General features: G+C 39.1%; 1 protein-coding gene across 1 annotated transcript; it reads left to right on the top strand.

Annotated features, from left to right (window-relative positions):
* The first annotated feature begins 5493 nt into the window (after positions 1-5493).
* LOC147226208 (C-C chemokine receptor type 1-like) lies at positions 5494-8983 on the top strand. Its single transcript, XM_086161090.1, has 2 exons — positions 5494-5672; positions 8128-8983. The coding sequence occupies exons 1-2, from the start codon at positions 5494-5496 to the stop codon at positions 8981-8983; spliced, it is 1035 nt and encodes a 344-aa protein (XP_086017216.1).
* Positions 8984-20992: the final 12009 nt, after the last annotated feature.

Genomic DNA, 20992 nt, shown 5'->3' with positions numbered 1-20992 from the left:
TTAAGAGCAAATTTAGCTTGCATGGCAAATAATACAAGACAGATGAATCATGATGAATCAAAAGCTATGGCCTTCACACCACCACTTTTTCAAGGGGGAGGTGCAGAGGGTGAACCCATATTTGGGAATTCTGTTGGTGACAAACTAAGGTTATGCTTTTGCAAGGGGACTAAGGGATTTAACAAAAAGAAAATGCCTTTTTTTCTTCTGTAAAGGGAAAAAAACTAATTTTATTTTCATGCAAGAAACTCATTCGAAGAAAGAAGACATTGTTTTCTGGACTCAACAATGGGGAGACAAAGCTTACTTTAGTCATGGCACCTCAAGATCAGCAGGGGTTGCAATTTTGCTGAAGAACTTTCAAGGGCAGGTTATTTTACATCTGGCAGACGAACACGGCCATTGGTTGATCCTTATCACAAGTATTGACAATTTGAAATTAATTTTAATCAACGTGTATGGGTACAATAACATAAAAGAAAACAAGAATCTGCTAGAACAAATAACTACACACTTTGAAGATCTTCAATGTTCTCACCCAACTGACAATATTATAATAGGCGGGGATTTCAATCTGGTCCAGGATGAATTCCTGGATAGATATCCTTCTAAATACCCTTCAAGCTATCCTAATCCGTTATTCTATGACTTCCGTCACAAGCTGAAATTGACTGATGCTTGGAGACATACTAATCCAGCAGCCCTCCAATACATTTGGTTCAACCCCAATTATAGTCTGAAATCCAGAATTGATTACTGGTTAATATCAAACCATCTGCTGAGCAACAGAGTGAGCTCTAGCATATCGGCAGCCTTACTAACAGACCATTGAGTTATCTATCTGGATATCACATCCAAATCAGGAAGGAACTCATCAAACAAATACTGGAAATTCAACTCTAACTTGCTGAAGAACGACGAGTATTGTCAAAAAATTAGATCCTTGATTAAAGTGATGAAGTCATCTGAAGAACTTGCATCTCCGGTCAAACAATGGGAATTCCTGAAGTATAAAATTCGACAACACTCTATTTCCTTCAGGGCAAAACTTAAAAAAGATCTCGACAAAAGAGAATTGGATATTATGACACAACTTCATACCTATTGTAACAAACCTCGCGTGGATGAGGGTGACAAACAAAAAATAATTTAATTACAATCGAGTCTGGACAACATATATACTCATAGAGCCTGTGGTGCATTTGTTAGGTCCAGAGCAAAATGGATCAAAGAAGCAGAGAAAGACTCGGCATGTTTTTGTGGCTTGGAAAGAAGAAGACAAGAAAAAAATAGCCTCAGTTCTCTTCTAATTAACAACAAGGAAATTACAGATGAGGCTATAATTTCCACAGAAATCTTTAAATTCTATAGCCACCTATACACTTCGAAATTTTCAAAAAGCGATTGTGATTCCTTTCTAACAGATATTGCTCAATGTATCCCAAAAATAAACAACAACTACAAGCAAACCTGTGATAAGCATCTGACTATTGCCGAACTCGACACTGCAGTGGGTTGACTATCTCCCAACAAAGCTCTGTGTTCAGATGGTCTCACAGGAGACTTCTACAGACACTTCTGGGAGGGTATAACGGAACTCCTCTATCAGGTTTTCCTGGAAAGCTCTGAAACTTGGTCGCTTCCAACGACAATGAGACATGGGGTTATCATTTCCATCCCCAAGCCCGGTAAAGACCCTTGTCTTATTTAAAACAGAAGACCCATCACTCTCAGAAATTCCAATTATAAACTGTTTACCTACATCTTAGTTTTCCGTCTCCAACAGGAATCTCAGACATTATTGCAGAGATACAATCAGGCTTTCTGAAAGGACGATCAATCCACAATAATATAAGGCTTGTCATGGACATCATAGAATACAGAGACCTCATAGAAGATAATGGCTTCATATTCTTCTTGGACTTTTATAAAGCCTTTGACTCGGTCGAACATCCATTTATCATAGCGACGCTTGAACATTTTGGATTCCTTTTAAAATTAAGGAATGTGATCCGTGGGCTCTATGAGAATATTAATAGCTGTGTCACCCTACCAAGCGGCACCACTCCGAGCTTCCATGTTGATGTGGGAATCCCCCAAGGTTGCCCCATCTCACCCTCTTTATTTATACTGGCTACCGAAATGCTAGCCATTTATGTTAAAAATAGCAACGATATCTGAAAGTTAGACGTGTTGGGGACAGAAATTGTTATTAGCCAGCTGGCAGATGACAACTTTATTTTTGAAAAATGAACATCAAGTCCCAATAAGCGTTGAAAAAAATTAAAAAATTCTCCAAGGCTTCAGGATTGTCATTAAACTTAAAGAAATGTGAACTTCTTGCGCTGCATGACTCGCCACTAAAGGAAATCAGCAATGTTCCTATTCAATCAGAAATAGAATACTTGGGCATTTTCCTATCTAAGGACAAAAAATTAAATCAATCCAGGAACACTGAATCTAAACTGAATCAAAGTAAAGCTAAATTGAATATATGGCTCCAAAGAGATTTATCAATATTAGGCCGGATATATTTGACTAAAATGGAATGTTTATCCAGATGTATCTACCCAATGTATTCCAATGCTGCTCCAAATCAACTCATAAAATCTATTAGCCAAATAAATTTCAACTTTATCTGGAGGAACAGACCACACTATCTAAAAAAATCACATATGGTGAAAGAAACAAGTGAAGGAGGGCTGAAAGTGATAGATTTGGACTAACTGAATGGGACATTGAAGGTGAACTGGTTGAAATCCTGGATCAAACATCATCATTCTTTCTGGTATTGTATTCCAAACTACTTATTCAACAAAGTCGGCGGCCTAAGTCTTCTGCTTATCTCTGACTTTGATATCAACAAGATTCCTGTCAAATTTTCAGAGTTCCATAAACAAATATTATTATACTGAAAAATGATATATGTACACAATTTCTCACCACACAGTACAATAATTTGGAAAAATAGATATGTACTGCATGGCAACAAATCTCTGTTTTTCAAGGAATGGTTTGAGAAAGGTATATGGTCAATAATTGACTTGATGGATGACAATGGCAGTCTTCTAGACTATGAACAATTCTGTACTACACACATATTTAACCCTCCCATATTAGAGTTCATAAAGTTATGAAACACACTGCCTCGACAATTTGTATTCCTGACCAAAAATATAATGACGCACCAAACCGTACAACCACTGTTACCCCAACTATCACTCCAGGGAATCTCAATTCTGGACAGAAAGTGCAGCAACTCCTTTTTTAGGAAATGTTTCACAGGAAACTTATTCCCTGGACGTCATAACAAAAATAATATTTTAAAATGTGATAAGGAATTGATTTCCATGCTGCGAACTATGTTTCTGACTCTACCCATACCCCCAAAGGCAAAAGAGACCCACTTCAAAATTATGAATGACATCTACCCATCTACGGAATTATTGAGAGTACGCTTTAATTTTGAAGATAATATTTGTGCATTTTGTGAAGACAACATTGAAACCACTGACCATATTTTTTTTCTCATGCGAAAAAGTATAGGGCTTTTGGACTAAAACTCAAAAATGGGTTAAAGATAATTTTCCATCGTCACCAGTTTCCTGCTCAAGAGATGATAAAACATTTGGTTTACTTTTAAGCAACCAAAGAGATGAACTCTGTGTCAATGTTATCTTAGGCCTGGCCAAGGTCTTCATTCACAAAAACAGAATGCAAAAATGTTCCCCAAATTTTAATTTCTTCATAAATGATTTTGAATTACATAAAAAAATCCTTAAAACTTATGGAAAAATCCCCAAACCAAAAAATATACAGTTTGATGTCTGAGATTCCCTGTGAACCGCCAACTTAATTACATGTTATATTTCCCTTGCAAGTTTTTTTTTTTTCCCTTTTGTTTTAATTTTATTTGTCTATCTATTTATTTAATTATTTCCTTTTAATTTCTTTTTTTTTGTCTAGCATTAAACATTTCTCACAAACCGTTAACACTATTAACTTCCGATTACATACAGACTACAGACTTCCTCATCCCTGGTTATTTCATTGACATTCAGTTCTGCCTTGCCATGTTTATTTGTACATATGCATATTTGTGTGTACTATTTATGTTCAATTAAAAAAAAAAAAAAAAAAAAAGGTTATGCTTTTGCTCCTGTTCATACTGGAGACTATATGATACATATTGTACCCATAATAGTCTTGTTAAAATGTTCTTCACATAGCAACTGGACTGATTTTTTTCCCTTGAAGGTCTTTCACCTCTTGTCCGAGAGGCGTCTTTCGTTCAAATGGACTGTGGGGAGTTTCTGAATACAACCACCAGACTAACTGCTTGCTACTACAGTCCACGAGACCAACCACCAGACTCTGGTGGTTGTATTCACAAACTCCCCACAGTCCATTTGAACTAAAGAAGAGTCTCGGATGAGAGGTGAAACTTCTTCAAGGGAAGGATATCAAATACAGTTGCTACGAGAAGATTATGACAAGAATTGACCATGACTTGGATAACTGAGAACCTCCATAGACACATTTCCATATATTTTAAATGTTCTTTCATTTAAATTTCATACGTCATGAAACAGTGTTGTCAATTCTTATCTGTGATGTTGTTGCTGTTGGTTTCCCTGCCGTCTAATTATTCGTGGATGTCTTGGTATTTTGGTATCCAACTGTCTCTCTATTTATATTTATATTTATATTTATATTTATATTTATATTTATATTTATATTTATATTTATATTTATATTTATATTCATTTTTGACGTTTCCTTTATTTAGACAAGCAAATTTCTTTTTGAGGATCCATAAAGTTCATCATAAGTCTTAAGCCTTAATTCAGCCTGGGTTTATATGGGCTGTCACAAGGAGACATAGTGAAAGTCTTTGTGAGGGGGAGGCTATGAACTGACCACAGAAGACATAATAACTGCTTCCTGGACCCCATCAGGGGAAGTCAGCGGTAGAGGCTTAAGGAGGGAGACTGTAGGCATCCTTACAAGCAATGGCTCGCTTAGCTGGCTGCAGTAGACACATCACCACACCCTGCTGATCACTCAGCCAGCCACACGCATACATACACAGAAGCACACACACACACACACACACACACACACACACACACACACACACACACACACACAAATATGCATACACAACTTCTATGTTAGTTCCTTCCCCTTGGTGGCCGATGTATCTTGGAGTGACTAGCAGCCACTGTGCGTCAGACAGCTCTGGCCTTCAGAGCCAGTGAACCAGGGGAAGCTCCTCTGCTCGTCAGACGGTAAGTCAGCTCACTTTAGTGTGATCCTCATCCAAGCAAATATGATTTTTTTTTCCTTGAGTTCCCAGAGGCGCCTTGGTAAAAAAAAGTGCATTTAATTTATTTGCATGCCTTGCAAAAGTAGTTAACGCAATCATTAATTCTGGACAGAACAGTTTTTTTTTTTTTTCTGACAGGTTCCCTGCTTATTTCTGAAGTGGAGATGGAATCTACAGCATATGCTTATCTGAATGACAATTACACGGATGAATTTTTCACACCTGCTGCACCATGTAGTCCAGAAGGGGACAACTATCTTGGAGCCTGGCTTTCCATTCTCTATTACTTCATGTTTGTATTCAGTCTCTTTGGCAATGGGCTTGTCCTGCTCATCATTCATCGGTGAGTGTATTGTCCAGAGCATTCTCCTAAACTACTCAATTTTGTGAATCTAAGTTTCCTATTTGTCTTTATTCTGTCATCTCTGGTATTGAACTTGTTAAATACAAGAAGAATTTACAGTGACTTCTGAATTTTACACTCCCAGTTAAATTACAGTTAGTTAAAAGTCTCTTTTTAATATTTTGCATCAGAATCCTTGGATTTTGTAAAGATGTTAAGGCACTATCTTGTTTGGTACGGCATGCTATCAGCCATATATAAAAGGGATAAGCAAATCAGAGTTCAAAGTTTAGATTTGATCCATCTCACATTGTCTCTTGTCCATTCATTAGACACTTTACAATTCAGGCCTCAGCTCCATCAGCCCAGCTGAATGACAGGAATATTTGCAAATTGTCGGCTTTTGCAATGAGTTTCATAAAATGGATATACCATGATCACACTCCAATAGGAGGTTCTGCAGTTGTTGCAATTCTATATATATTTTCTGAGGTACATCAGAAGACATACAAAGGGTATCGTACGCCATACATGAATTTCTTGCAGCATTTCACAAGCATTTATTCATTTTATGTACTGAGTTTCACATGCATTTGGTGAGAAGTCATGTAGATTTGGGATTGGCGTTGTGGCTATTGCATGTCCCACCTTGCATCTGAAAAAATTAAAAGGTTAAATCCATGGCCAATCACAAGTCACATACAGACAGCGACATAGGATAATTTATTCTCTCACTCACACCTATGCAAGGGGAGCTTTCACAAGAACCCATGATGTCTTTTTTCAATAGAAATCCATGTTTGGTGTGAAATTACTTCAACACTTTATTCATCTACAACTTATTGTAATTAAAAAATGTTTTTTTGTTGAGAAGACGTTTCACCTCCCATCTGAGAGGCTTCTTCACTTCCAGGGACTCACCTGAGTTGGAATCTCAGGTGAGTCCCTGGAATCTGAATCCTTATCATATTCCAACTCACCTCATGCCAACTCAGGTGAGTCCCTGGTATTTGTAGCTTTGTTCCCAAGACAACACAAACGCACACAATAACATGAACAGCCCCATCCAATCTGGGGTCTGCAAAACAATGTACTTGTCGAGATAACAATTCAAAACAACTTGGACAAATGCCCAACCCAAATCCCACCAGTTGCCCCGTGGTATAGATGTATTGAAGAAGGCTCTCGGATGAAAGGTGAAACAACTTCAAAGGAAAACAAAAAAGAAGCCCAGTTGTCAACATTTGACGGTTAACATTTCTGAAGAAATCATTTACTTTGTCACCATCACACACAAAACAGGTGGTATTCATTACTTTATTTACAAAATGTAGTTAAATTATTGATCAATCATGTCAAATGTAGAAGCTCATTACTCAAAATTTACATTGTTTCATTGTTTTCAATGTTTTTCAATGTCTTTCATTATTCAGACAAAGGCAAAATGGGAATAAACGTGATCCTTGAGGCACTCATTTCTTAGATATTGAGGATTTACATCTATTCATCCAATGCAAAACCGTATGAGAGAGAAAAAAATTGTAAGACCATTCACTGTTAAATTACAAAAAAATAAATAAATAAAAAAGTAATACATTTTATAAACAGGTATAGGAGTTGAACAAATGTAGACACTTATTTCTTTTAAGAGCAAATTTAGCTTGAATGGGAAAAAATACAAGACAGATGACTCATGATGAATCAAAAGCACCACTACTTTTTCAACCTATTGAGATGCAGTGACTCAGAGGGTGAACCCATATTTGGGAATTCTGTTGGTGACAAACTAAGGTTATGCTTTTGTTCCTGTTCATGCTGGAGACTATATGATACATATTGTTCCCATAATAGTCTTGTTAAAATGTTCTTCACATAGCAACTGGACTGATTTTCTTCCCTTGAAGGTCTTTCACCTCTTGTCCGAGAGGCGTCTTTAGTTCAAATGGACTGTGGGGAGTTTTCTGAATACAACCACCAGACTAACTGCTTGCTACTGCAGTCCAAGAGACTAACCACCAGACTCTGGTGGTTATATTCACAAACTCCCCACTGTCCATTTGAACAAAAGAAGAGTCTCGGATGAGAGGTGAAACTTCTTCAAGGGAGGGACATCAAATCCAGCTGCTATGAGAAGATTTTGACAAGAATTAACCATGACTTGGTTAACTGAGAACCTCCATAGACACATTCCCATATATTTTAAATGTTCTTTTAAATTTCATACATCCTGAAACAGCATTAATAGAAATAAAAGTAGTCCGTCTTCAGTCCAATTGCCATTTTAGATCACAAATTTTACATTCCATAGTGTCCTGCAACAGGTGATGTATATAAATAAATAACACATATCTGAATAATCAAAATGATTTATTTTGTTGGACGATGACAAAACAGATAGATGTTTTACCCAATCTCTCTATGTGACCATTAGTTTTTGTTTCTGATCGTCTCATAGGTTTGAGAAGCTGACCACTGTTACCAACATCTTGCTGCTGAACCTGGTAATTTCCTCCATGATCTTCACAAGCAGCCTTCCCTTCTGGGGAGTTTACATGGAGCTCTCCGATTGGATCTTTGGGAAAGTTATGTGCAAAATAGTTGGCAGTGTCTATTATCTAGGCTTCTACAGCTCTGTCTTATTTCTCACCCTTTTAACCTTTGACCGGCATCTTGCAGTTGTTTACTCCTTGCGCACATCACAGATGAGGACTAGAACCTATGCAGTCACCTCCTGTTTTGTGGTATGGTTGGTCAGTGGTCTAGCCTGCATCAAGCCAATGATTGTCCATACCACTTTCAGATATATCAGCAATAAAACCTACTGTCAGGAATATCCTGGTGATATTATTTATATTGACATGGCTCTGCTGAAAATATCTGGGTTTTACCTTCAGCTATTCCTGTTTTTGCTCTTCCCCCTAGCTGTTATTGTGTACTGCTACATAAGAATTTCCATTACTGTCCTTTCATCCAAGATAATCACCAAGTTCAAGACAGTTAGGCTGATTTTCACCATTGTGCTGCTGTTTTTTATTTGCTGGACCCCATTCAACATTGTCATACTAATGTATTATAATGAAGACCAGAACTGTGAGCAAATGAAGAGAAAGGGTTATGCCTTTCAAGTTACTCGTAACATTGCCTTTATTTACTTTTGCATTAGTCCCATCATTTATACATTTGTTGGGAAAAAGTTCCGGAGCTACTTCAGACGGCTGCTAGTGAGACATTATCCAGGGTTAAAGAAACGTGCATGTTTTAGACAATGCAACAGGACCAATTCTTCCACAAAGAGCACATCAAAATGTTGAAACAAATCATTTCAATACAATGGCCACTTGAATTTTAACGGGGTTAATATTTCAAATGCCAGCAGCTCCAAGGGATTGATCCAGAAGTAGAGAAGCCATCTTCGGTGGACACTTATGACCAAATCATAGGAAGATATTGGGTGCTGTTTACAAGTAGCATGGTAAATCTCCAGGTTAAATGGGCTGATTTAAACCAACACCAGCACCTGCTATTTTTTTATTCGGGGATGGATGTTCAGGCAACAGCTCTCTCACATAGCAGTCAATATGAATTCTTAAAGTACGACTCTCCCAGAGCATGAGATGAGTAACAAGTTTATTTCACTTTGTAGAAATTACCCCCTTAATCACATGGATGTTTTCATAAGCACAGTATCAGAAGCATTTGTTTCAATAGATTGTTGCTTGTAAACCCATCCATCCATCTCCTGCCTATCCTGCACTTACAGAATAGCCCAGCTGTCAGGTGAGCAGCACCCTGGACTGATCGCCACATATATAGACAAACAACCTTTCACTCATTCAATCATTTGGGGGCAATTTTTCCCAATATTTTCTAATTCATCTGCATGTTTTTGGACTGTGGGAGGAAACCAGTTAACATGCAAACTCCCCACATAATGTAACTGTTGGATTTGAACCAGGGTCCTTTGCGTTAAAAGGGCCAAGCGCTAACCACTGTGTCACCGGCTTGTAAACCAGATATCCATTATAATCATTTTTACTCTGATCAGGATTAGTTGGATTAGAGTTATTTCAATTTGTGAAAAATAAACTTGGGTAATATTGGTAAGCAAACATTACCCTTCCTCTCGAGTAAGTCCTTCCTAATTGAGAGGACTAATGAGTGATGTTGACATGGGAGCATTTGCCAGTGTCTTAAGGCCTCAATCCCATTAATAGATTATGATATCCTGCTAACACTTCTCATAGTCAACAGACAAACAGTATTTCATCATTTAACTTAAAGGACAAACAAACTGTGCATGACCTCCATACTGTACAAACAATGGAATATTTCCCGATTTGTTAAAGATGGGTCCACGTGTTTTTCACCATGTTACAGTTTAACTTCAAAATGAACTTGGGTGAGCTTAATTCTCTAGAATTATGATTGTTTGATCCATGTGATGTGAATGCACTGTAGTTTGGCTGCACTACGTTTTATTCTGTCATTCTGCATTAATTTCACTATTGTAGTGATCAATTTCACTGTTGTTTATTTCTTTTTCCTTTTAAAAATCCAATTTCCATTGCAAGCTTATTATGGAAAAGAAGTATTATAGAGATAAACTTGGTCTTCTTTTCGAAGATTTAAATTGCATATATTTAAAACATTTGGGCAAATTTAATGCAATTGGGTGATGTGCTGGGGGTGTTAGCATCAAATTAGGAACATTAACTTGAAAGGCATCATAAATCACTCCACCTTTGCAGCAGATAGGGAAAATTCTGCAAACAGATCCATTGGTCATTAGGGTGTATCAAAGTAATTATTTGGAAAAATGTAGAGTTTTGATGAGATCTAAAGCAATCCTGTCCAATAAAACCGTGTGTCTTTTGCCTGGGATAATTTGTGGAAAGCTGGTTTGGGATTTTGATTTCCCCTGTGTCCCATTCTCAGATTTTTATTGAAAAGGAGCTGCAGGGTCGTACAGGAACAAAGACCGCATATCAAGAATCACTCAGTCTGTCTTTTATATGGTTATCACTTTTGTTAATCTTGACCAAACCGTCTCATAACTCACAGACATTACTTCTTACAACAATATCATAAACTTTGCAAGAACATTAATAGAACAGAGATCTTTCAGAACAACTTGGAATACATTACCCACCAGCTATCAAGCTTCTATTCCACCTTTGCTCATGACAATTTCAGGACATTCTGTACTTTACCATAAAAAGATATACACTAAATTCAAGCACCAGTCTTTCTTAAGTGAATATAGAATGATGTACAAAAGAATTTACAAACATGCCCATGAGGGGGTTATAGAATGCTTTGCCTCCTCAACTGTGATTTCTTTGGGTTCTATGACTCCCTAGTTTAATAACAGAAACAAAACCATCCACTGCGATGGAAAGGTCTCATGTCAGATTTCTATTTTATTTCACCATCAATTAATGCACTGCTGTTATTTTGTTGCTCCTTATTTATTTAATGACATATATCATCATTCCCAACCAGCCACTGACTGAATGCTTATATTCAAGTAAATTACCTGGCCCTAAGACATGAAAAATATGGTTTGGACATGCAAATGATGAAGCTAAGAAATAAAATATCACAAGCATAATTTAAGGCATGGGACATTTCTCCTGATGGGTTAACATTTTGAAATTAGTTATAACTTTATCAGTTTTCTCATTTATGTTGTTCAGTTTTAAAATTGCATCCCAATTTTTACAGTGATGGACATGTCATAGGTTATTTGGGGGTTTAAGGCCATTATTCCCTTTGTAGTTCAATACAGTCTCCCTAGGGGAAAAATAATTGTGGAGAAAAATGTTCAGCTTATTGGTGTTTTTATTATTTCTTCTAATCTAACCATGTCATGAGTAATTCCTTTTCATTTCAATCACATACCTTGTTTAAGCAAAGAAAACCTCTGACAAACCATTTTTTTTAATAAATGTCCATGAATTATTAAGCTTGACTTAACTACTGAGAGAAATATTGCCTGTTGCTACGGCCAACTATCAAATTCAAACAAACAAAGCAAGTATTTCATCAGATTTCAAGTACTTTCAAAACTCTCACAGCCCCTTGTGTGTGAGGGTGTGTATATATATATATATAAATATATATATATAAAATTAACATATGACATATAAAAACAAGCTTTTCTGGTTTTCTGCTGTAATCCTGTGTATTTTTTTGCAGCCTTTTCAGAATTTTCTATGATTTATTTAATGTTATACTTTTCCCTTCAAGGACCTCAAGAACTTGGACATCCCGATATAAATAAACCGGTTCTTTTTTAATCATTCAAAGCCATTAAACCAGATACAGCTCTGATGATCTAAACCATAATTATATATACAGCTCTTTACTTTAATTTCTATACCGAAAACCACAAAATAATATCAGATATTATCCATCTATCCATCCATCTTCTACCGCTTATCTGGTGTCGTATGTGACTCTGGCTCATGTATGAGGTCCTGCGTTCAATCCCCGGCATCTCCACTGTAAGTCGCTTTGGTTAAAAGCGTCTGCCAAATAACTGTAATGTAATGTAATGTAATGTGATGGGTCATGGTGGCAGCAGCAAAAACAGAGGGGCCCAGACTTTCTTTTCTCCGGCCACGTGCTCCAGGTTTTCTGAGGGGATCCCGGGGCTCCTCGTCCAGCTGAGAAAAATCTCTCAAGCATGTCCTGGGTCTTCCTAATAGGACATGCTCAGATCACCTCACCAGGGAGGCTTCAGGGAGACATCCTGACCAGATGCCTGAACAACCTCGTTTGACTCCTCTCAATATGGAGGACCAGCAGCTTTACTCCCTCCCAGATGGTTGTACTCTTCACCTTATCTCTGACGGAGAGTCTGGATACCTTGTGGGAAAAACTCATTTTGGCAGCTCGGATAAATGATCTTGTTCTTGTCACTACCCGCAGCTCATGACCATAGCTATGGGATGACTGGTAAATTTTGAACTTTGCCTTGTGCCCCAGCTCCTTCTTCACCACAACAGACTGGTGACATCGCACATCACTCCTGATGCTGCACTGATCCGCCTGTCGCTCTACTGCTCCATTCTTCCCTTACTCTTGAACATGATCCCAAGATACTTGAACTCCCCCACTGGGGCAGGATCTTATCCTCAACCTGGAGGGAGGACTCCACCTGTTTCCAGCTGAGAACGATTATCTCAGATTTGGACGTGCTAATCGCATTTGGCAACGAACTGGAGATCAGGGACCAATGACCCCAACAGTGCCACATCGTCTGGCCTTGGCGGAGTCCAAGTCTCATTGGAAACAAATCCGACTTATAAACAGCAAAGAGTATGATGGTTGGACACCCATTGGCCCAGATAATGGGATTAGGTACCTGATACTCCCGGAGTGACCTTTGCAGAACTACCTGATTAAATATACTTTTGATGAAATTGGATCAATATATATAAAAATGGAACAACGATCAGAGATGCATATATAACAAAATGAAAAACTACTATTTAATGCTGGCTGAGTTAATATATGGTCTTTTTAACTCTGTCACCTCAGTAACCAGTACATATGTCATATGTGCAGCTGAAATTCTTTTCAAGGCAAGTTCAAGCTATAATTTTGATGACAGTGTGTCACCTTAAATTGAGAAGATATGAAAAACCTTGGTGCACCGGTTCTTGCAGTTAGGATCTTATTTCCGACCTCATAGTCTTCTTTCTCTACTTTTCCTTTCAGCTTTTCCCCTCAGGAGTCACCATAGGGCACATATGTCAAAGTTAAGGCCCGCGGGCCCCGCTGGCCCCTGATATGAAATTGATTATTATTAGAACCGGCCCGCAGGCGCCTGCTGGTGTTTTGAACGCACCAATACTACATTCCCCACAATGCAACAGTACCCCTTGAACTCACGGCAGCCCAGCTAGCGGCCTTTGGTTTCATTCCTCATCAGCAGTCAGAGCAGATGTCAAATATTAGCTACCATCTCCCCAAAAACGGCTAAAACGAAAGGTTAACGCTGAGAACAGGGGATTTCAAGGCAAGTGGGAGGCAGAGTTCATGTTCACAGAGGTGAAAGGCAAACCTGTCTGTCTTTTATGTGGAGAAAGTTTGGCTGCAGATGCGGAGCCACTTTCCAAACTGCCAGACCATAAAAGAGAAGCTCTCTGCCACTGTGTTCCCGAGCGCACAGTTTGCCGATAAACTCAACATACTTGCTGCCGACTTCCGACGCCGGTTTGCTGACTTTGAAGCCCAAAAAAGCAGGTTTGCACTGCTCTGCAATCCTTTTGCTGTTGATGTGGAAAGCGCGCCATCAAACCTACAAATGGAGTTGATTGAGCTCCAATGCAATGACACAATAAAGTAGAAATATGAGAGAGTGGGTGCTACTAAGTTTGCACGTTTCATCCCTGACACAATGCCCCAGCTGCGCATCCAAGCTGCTCAGACTCTCTCTATGTTTGGCAGCACATACCTGTGTGAACAACTGTTCTCTTTGATGAAGCTAAACAAAACATCACACAGGAGCCGTCTTAGTGATAAGCACCTTCACTCAATCCTGAGGATTTCCTCATCTCAGAGCCTGACCCCGATCATTGATGAACTTGTACAAAAGATGAGACACCACCAAGTATCAGGCTCAGCCTCAGACAAGTGATCAACATAGAGCATAAATGTATTTTTAGTTTTCAATTCAGTTACATTTTTACATTTGTTTCTACAAGACATGTGATTTTTCTTTGAAGAAAGTATTGTTTTTGTCTGTGTGCCATAGATTTTCGTATTCTAATTTATTGTATTTTATTTATTTATATTGATTTTTCAGTTAATGGATCGATGGCAGATAGGAGCCATCAGAAAGAATACAACTGATTTGATTCATTTATTTTTATTTTCTCATTTTACGATTGAAAGCAGTAATTGATATGATCACAGAGCAGCACGATATTGCATTTTCAGGTTATAATGCATGCAATTTCATTTATGCATTTAGGTCTTGGTTCAATATGTTTTAACAAACACTGTATTAGTCTTGCTCTCAACTTGTAACAATTTTTTTTTTTTGGCCCTCTGTATTTGACTTTGACATCCCTGCCATAGGAAATCGTCCATCTAATCCTATTCTCTGTATCTTCCTCTCTCACACCAATTACCTTCGTATCCTCCCTCACGATGTTCATAAATCTAGCCTTTGGCCTTACTATAGGCTTGCTGCCCACCAGATCCAATTCCAGCATCCTTCTGCCGACATATTCACAATCCCTCCACTGTACATGACCAAACCATCTCAGTCTGGCTTCTCTGACCTTCTCTCCAAAACATCTAACATGTGCAGTCCCTCTGATAGACTCATTCCTGATCCTATCCATCCTTGTCACTCCCAAAAAGAACCTCAACATTCTCATCTCTGTGACCCCGAGCCCTGCCTCTGGTCTTTTTGTCCATGCCACTGTTTCGAGGCCATACAGCATTGCTGGTCTCACCACGGTCTAGTGCACCTTTCCTTTCATTTTGGCTGATAGCCCTCTATCGCATAGTGCCCCTGACACTTTTCTCCACCCATTCCGACCTTGGACCTGTCTCTTCACCTCTTTTCCACACTTTCTGTTGCTCTGGACTGTTGACCCTAAGTACTTGAAATCCTCCAACTTCTTGATCTCCACTCTTGTCTTGCTGTGACTAACCTTCATTCTTCTCCTTTGCAGAGCATACCTCCACCTCTCTAGATTTTCCTCAACATGTTCTCTGGTCTCACTGCAGATCACAATGTCATCTGCAAACATCATGGTCCATGGGAATTCTTGTCTAACCTCATCTGTCAGCCTGTCCATCACCACTGCAAACAAGAAGGGGTTCAGGGCTGATCCATGATGAAGCCCCACCTCCACCTTGAACTTCTCTGTTACCCCTACAGCACACCGTGCCAATGTCTCACAGGTAGCATACATGTCCTGCACGAGTCTAACTTACTCTATCCTACTCCAGAGTTCCTCATACAATACCAGAGTTCCTGTCTCAGCACCCTGCTGTATGCTTTTCTCGGTCCACAAAAGCACAATGCAGCTCCCTCTGACCTTCTCTGTATTTCTCTATTTGCATTCTCAAAGCTGCATCAGTAATACTCTTTCTAGGCATGAAGCCATACAACTGCTAACAAATGCTGAATTCTGCTGTCATTGTAGTTTCCACTACTCTTTCCCATTACTTCACTGTTTGGCTATTCAACTTTATCCCTCTATACTTACCACAATTATGCTTCTTCTTTGCGAACCGCTCTCCTGCACTTCTTCATTCCGCCACCAAGTCTTCTTATCTACTTTCCTTCCAGATGATACAGCAATTACTCTCCTATCTGCCTCCCTGATCAAGTTAGCTGTAGTTGTCCAGTAATCTAGAAGCTCTCCCTGACCACCCAGAGCCCAGGTCAACTCCTTCTTTAAAGCCGTACAACACTTCTCCCTTTTCAGCTTCCACCACTTTGTCCTCTACTCTGCCTTCGTCTTCTTGATCTTCGTTGTCACCTGAGTCATCCTACAAACCACCATACTCTCCTGTCTGGCTACACTCTCACCTACCACTACTTTGCAGTCACTGATCTCTTTCAGGTTACCTGAAGACCCTCCAAGAAGTCTGGAGTGGCAGAGAAGTATGTTAGACTGGTGCAGGACATGTATGCTAGCTGTGAGACACTGGTACGGTGTGCTGTAGGGGTAACAGAGAAGTTCAAGGTGGAGGTGGGACTCCATCAGGGATCAGCTCTGAGCCCCCTCTTGTTCGCAATGGTGATGGACAGGCTGACAGATGAGGTTAGACAGGAATCCCCATGGACCATGATGTTAGCAGATGACATTGTGATCTGTAGTGAGAGCAGACAACAGGTAGAGGAAAATCTAGAGAGGTGGAAAGTTAGTCGCAGCAAGACAGAATATATGTGTGTGAATGAGAGGAACTCGGGTGGAACGGTGAGGCTACAGGGAGTGGAGATCAAGAAGCTGGAGGATTTCAGGTACTTAGGGTCAACAGTCCAGAGCAACGGAGAGTGTGGAAAAGAGGTGAAGAGACGGGTTCAAGCAGGTTGGAATGGGTGGAGAAAAGTGTCAGGGGTGCTATGTGGTAGAAGACTTTCAGCCAGAATAAAAGGAGTGACTCTCTCTTTGGGAGTGACCGGGATGGATAGGATCAGGAATGAGTCTATCAGAGGAACAGCACATGTTCGATGTTTTGGAGAGAAGGTCAGAGAAGCCAGACTGATATGGTTTGGTCATGTACGGAGGAGGGATAGTGAATATATTGGTAGACGGATGCTGGAATTGGAGCTGCCAGGCAAGAGGTCTCGAGGAAGATCAAAGAGAAGATTTATGGATGTAGTGAGAGAGGATATGAAGGTAGTTGGTGTGAGAGAGGAAGATACAGAGAATAGGGTTAGATGGAGAAAGTTGACTCGCTGTGGCGACCCCTAACGGGAAAAGCCAAAAGAAGAAGAAGAAGAAGAAGAAGAAGAAGAAGAAGAAGAAGAAGAAAAGAGTAACAGACTTGAACTTTATATATAGCAAGTATAAACAGAGAATCTTACAAAGACTGACAGTAGAGACAATACTGAAATACTGACCCAATGAAAGACACTCCAATGGACAGGTGAACAATGGGGGAGTGGGGCAGAGAGGTGATTGGAGAAGGACACTAAAAAAAGTTGGCTGAACTAACAGGGGTAGATCACAGATGGCTGGCCTATTAGGACAAGGATGGCAATTGCAAAACAGGAAAACCAAACCAAGACAAGAGGAAAACACAACATACTAAGACAAGGGTCATGAAAGACAGGGAACCAACAAAAGCAGAATATTGATAGTAAAAGTATGACAGTAAGTGCAAAATCCCGGGCACATTTCATACTGTATCTTTTCCAAACACTTCTCTGCACGTATGAGTAAGTAATGATAAGCCACTTTGTATTTGTTACAGCAACCTGACTGAAATTTAAATGAGGGGGTCAGTGTTCTCATAGGTCTTTCCATCAAGGTTTGAACCACCTATTTTTCACAAATCAGTTAAATATTACATCTGGAACAAAATCATTTATTTTCTGTAATAATTTCATTACATTTAAAAACGTGGACTACTTGTTTTCTAAGATTTGGTCCGAAAGCAACTTTACTGCTCTATATTCAGCTTGTTGTAAAGGCTTTATTTATCTCACGATTCTTAAGGTGACCTGACTGAGTCAAGCAGAACTAATTTTAGATGCTTTTTGACTTCCATGATAATGTTTCTCCCCCAGTCACATGCTGTAGTCATAAATAGTGATGCTTTAGTTTATAGATTTAGAGACCTCTAAAATGTGCTCTGGATTTAGTTGGAAATTGTTTGACATTTCATTCTATTAATGACTGTTCTTAAATTTGAAGGCTGCTTAGATACATTTTCCCCTTTACTGTGTCACCTATAAATCTTTATTTTCTTTCTTTTCGCCTCTCACTCAGTCACTCAAGGCTCCCATGCATAACAGTGTCCAAGTCCTAACCTCGTTCTGCCATTTTATTTTTCTTGATAGTACTGCTCTCTGGATAGATAGATTATGCTATCTGATCAAGAAGATGTTTTTCTTGTTTCCTATTTTTTGAAATACAGGTTTCAAGTCTTGCTCTTCCCCATGCTGCTTTTATCTCATAATTCAAATACAGATTAAGGTGAAAGTTTGCATCACTGTCAGTCATGCACCTTCCAAAATATTTACTTAAAACTGAAAAACTTTCAAAGAAGACCTACTGAAAATTATAACACTGTAAATGTTGTTATGGGAAACACTATCATATAAGTGAAAATAAAATATTGTGCTCACACTATTAAAAGTCTCAACAATAGCACCAAAGAACTGTGGGGAGTTAGAGATATATCGGGATTTAGAAAGGTCATAAACACATGGGGGATCATGTTAGTTCATCTTAGATGGCTTAATGGCTCTTTGTCATCAACATACCCTGACTTCATGTAACCTGTTATGGTCACGATTCCTGGACAATATCCCCAGACAGATTACAGATTACCCATGGTCTCTTGTATCCCTAATGAATGCCAGGATGACTGTGCCAAAAAAAGTCAATGCATCAACCCCAATCTCGTGTGATGCAATGTCTTCATAAGGTATGAGAGACTCATTTGATTCACAGTACCTGAGTGATCCGGGACTCACATGTTCCCTTAGGTTTATCCTCCATCTTACAGGTGGTCCTCACTTTACGACATACTCAGTCAACGATGACCTGGAGTTATGATGGGATTTGCGATAATATTAAATTACGTCCGGAATCTGCTGGCCACGGAGTTGTCAGTATGTATTTTACGCGCCTATAATTGGCCTATATTCATGCAAATATAAACGTTAAAGGAAAAAAAGGTAAAATAGCACAGTACAAATGGCAGCTATGTATGCAAATACTGTAAGGTAATACGGGAGAAACAGTATTTCGCTTATCAACGAACTTGCTTAACGACAGACCCCTTGGAACGTAATCCCGTCGTTAAGTGAGGACCACCTGTGCTCCTTGCTGTTAGTCTGAACTGAAGAGGCCTCTTTGATGAAAAGTGAAACATCCTTAAGAGATTAAGCAAGTCCTGTTGCTATAGAGTTGTGAGTGCTTTGACCTAGATGACTTCTAATCATCACAGACAATACCATATGGTACTATGATATGACTTCTTTCCATAAAAAAATGTTAAGTTATTAGACATCCAGGAAGGAAGCGGGAGTTGATTATTCATTCATCATAATCAAGATAAATTAGAAGAGACTTGTTATCAAAACCACTGAATCAATAACTAATTGATTCATCAACCAATTCTCTCATCTGGTTTGGATCTGGTTTACCAAAAAAAAAGAATCCAAATTACACTTTTATCCAAACTTTTAGAGAAAGTATATCTTGTTGACTTTCTTTTATAAACAGCTTTGTTTGAAAAGTTTCAAGGGGTTTCTTACCACAACAAGGCTCTGAAACTGGTCTTAGGAGGATGACAAAATCTATTACCTGAAGCTAATGTCAGGGTTAGCTTAATTTTAATTTTATTAGAACTGCGCTCTGCTTCTGAAATTGTTATTTATACTATCATTTTGGGAAGGCTTGAAAAGTAGGAGGGCGTCAGGGACACTGCCCTATATGCCTTTAAATCCAATTCATCTTAGAGGAATTTAGCAGCTTTGGGAAATACTTCCTCTTCTATGCCATAACTTACATGTAATGTTGTCAGGCAGGTGTGGAGATGCTTATAAGTCCCCAGGTTTGTACATGTGTGTTGGAGTTGTCCCAGCAAAATGAAAGGATCTCTTTCTTTTCATTCATAGAAAGGAAAGTCAATCTCCAATAGCTGCATTTATGCCCCAAATAGTCTGTCTGACTCTTCTTGGAGTCAATGATGGTGTCTGGGATGCGACATTTACCAGTGACTTCAGCTCTGTGGTTATTTGAAGGACTTTGTCAGCTGATCAAAACCTAATTGATAATTTGATGCCAAATTTCTGTTCCTTTCTAGGCCAGTTCTGGCCAAGACCAACATCATGTTTATAAGGTACTCCATATTATATGGCACCAGAATGACTTCTGTCAAAGGTGGGGAAGAGTTGAGCAACCTAACACCCTCACATGAAAGTAAGCACATCCTTTTTACATGTGATTTTGTAGCCTTGAATAACATGAAAACCATGTCCCTTGAGGTTTTTATTGGGAGCTGCAAAGGCACTATGGTTGCCCAGGGTTGTTTCATTACTTGCTCTCTTTGCAAAAGCTGTGGGACATATGACAGGAATCTTGGCATCAAATTAAATACTTTTATTTTGGATGATGGGCTACAGCGGTGCTGCCCTTTGCCTGATATAATTGAGTAGAACAGAATGGCCAGAATGACAACTTCAGGACTGCCTCTCTTTTCTAGATGATATAGACCTGTTGGAGGCCTGATAAGATGACCTCCAGCAGGTTCTGGGTCAGTGTTTAGCTTGAATGAAACAGCCATAATTAGATTCAATACCTTGAAGTCAGAGGCCTGAACTCGCTGATACTGATGGATAGCCCCCTCAGGGCTAGAAGGGAGATACTGCCTCAAGTGAAAGATGTTCAGTATTTCAATATGAGTTTACGATTAAGTTTAGCAGCTGAACTACATCGCTGGTACAGTTGGTTGAAATGCGTTTCCTCAAACAGGCTTAGCTTAGTCTTGTATTTGGGTGAGGACCCTTGATAAGAGCTGCTGTTTGATTTAAAAGGAGTTAATTAAGGCAATTTGGACCTCCCTCAAGAGGTGTGCTTGACATTTCCTGCAGGCAAGAGGCTTTGCAG

This window comes from Fistularia commersonii, chromosome 15 (genome assembly GCF_037954325.1).
Source record: "Fistularia commersonii isolate RoL2024-O1a breed Wild chromosome 15, RoL_Fcom_v1.0, whole genome shotgun sequence".
In the NCBI taxonomy this organism is placed as follows: Eukaryota; Metazoa; Chordata; class Actinopteri; order Syngnathiformes; family Fistulariidae; genus Fistularia; species Fistularia commersonii.
The sequence above is the reverse complement of the archived record's forward strand: the minus strand, read 5'-3'. Positions and strand labels throughout refer to the sequence as shown.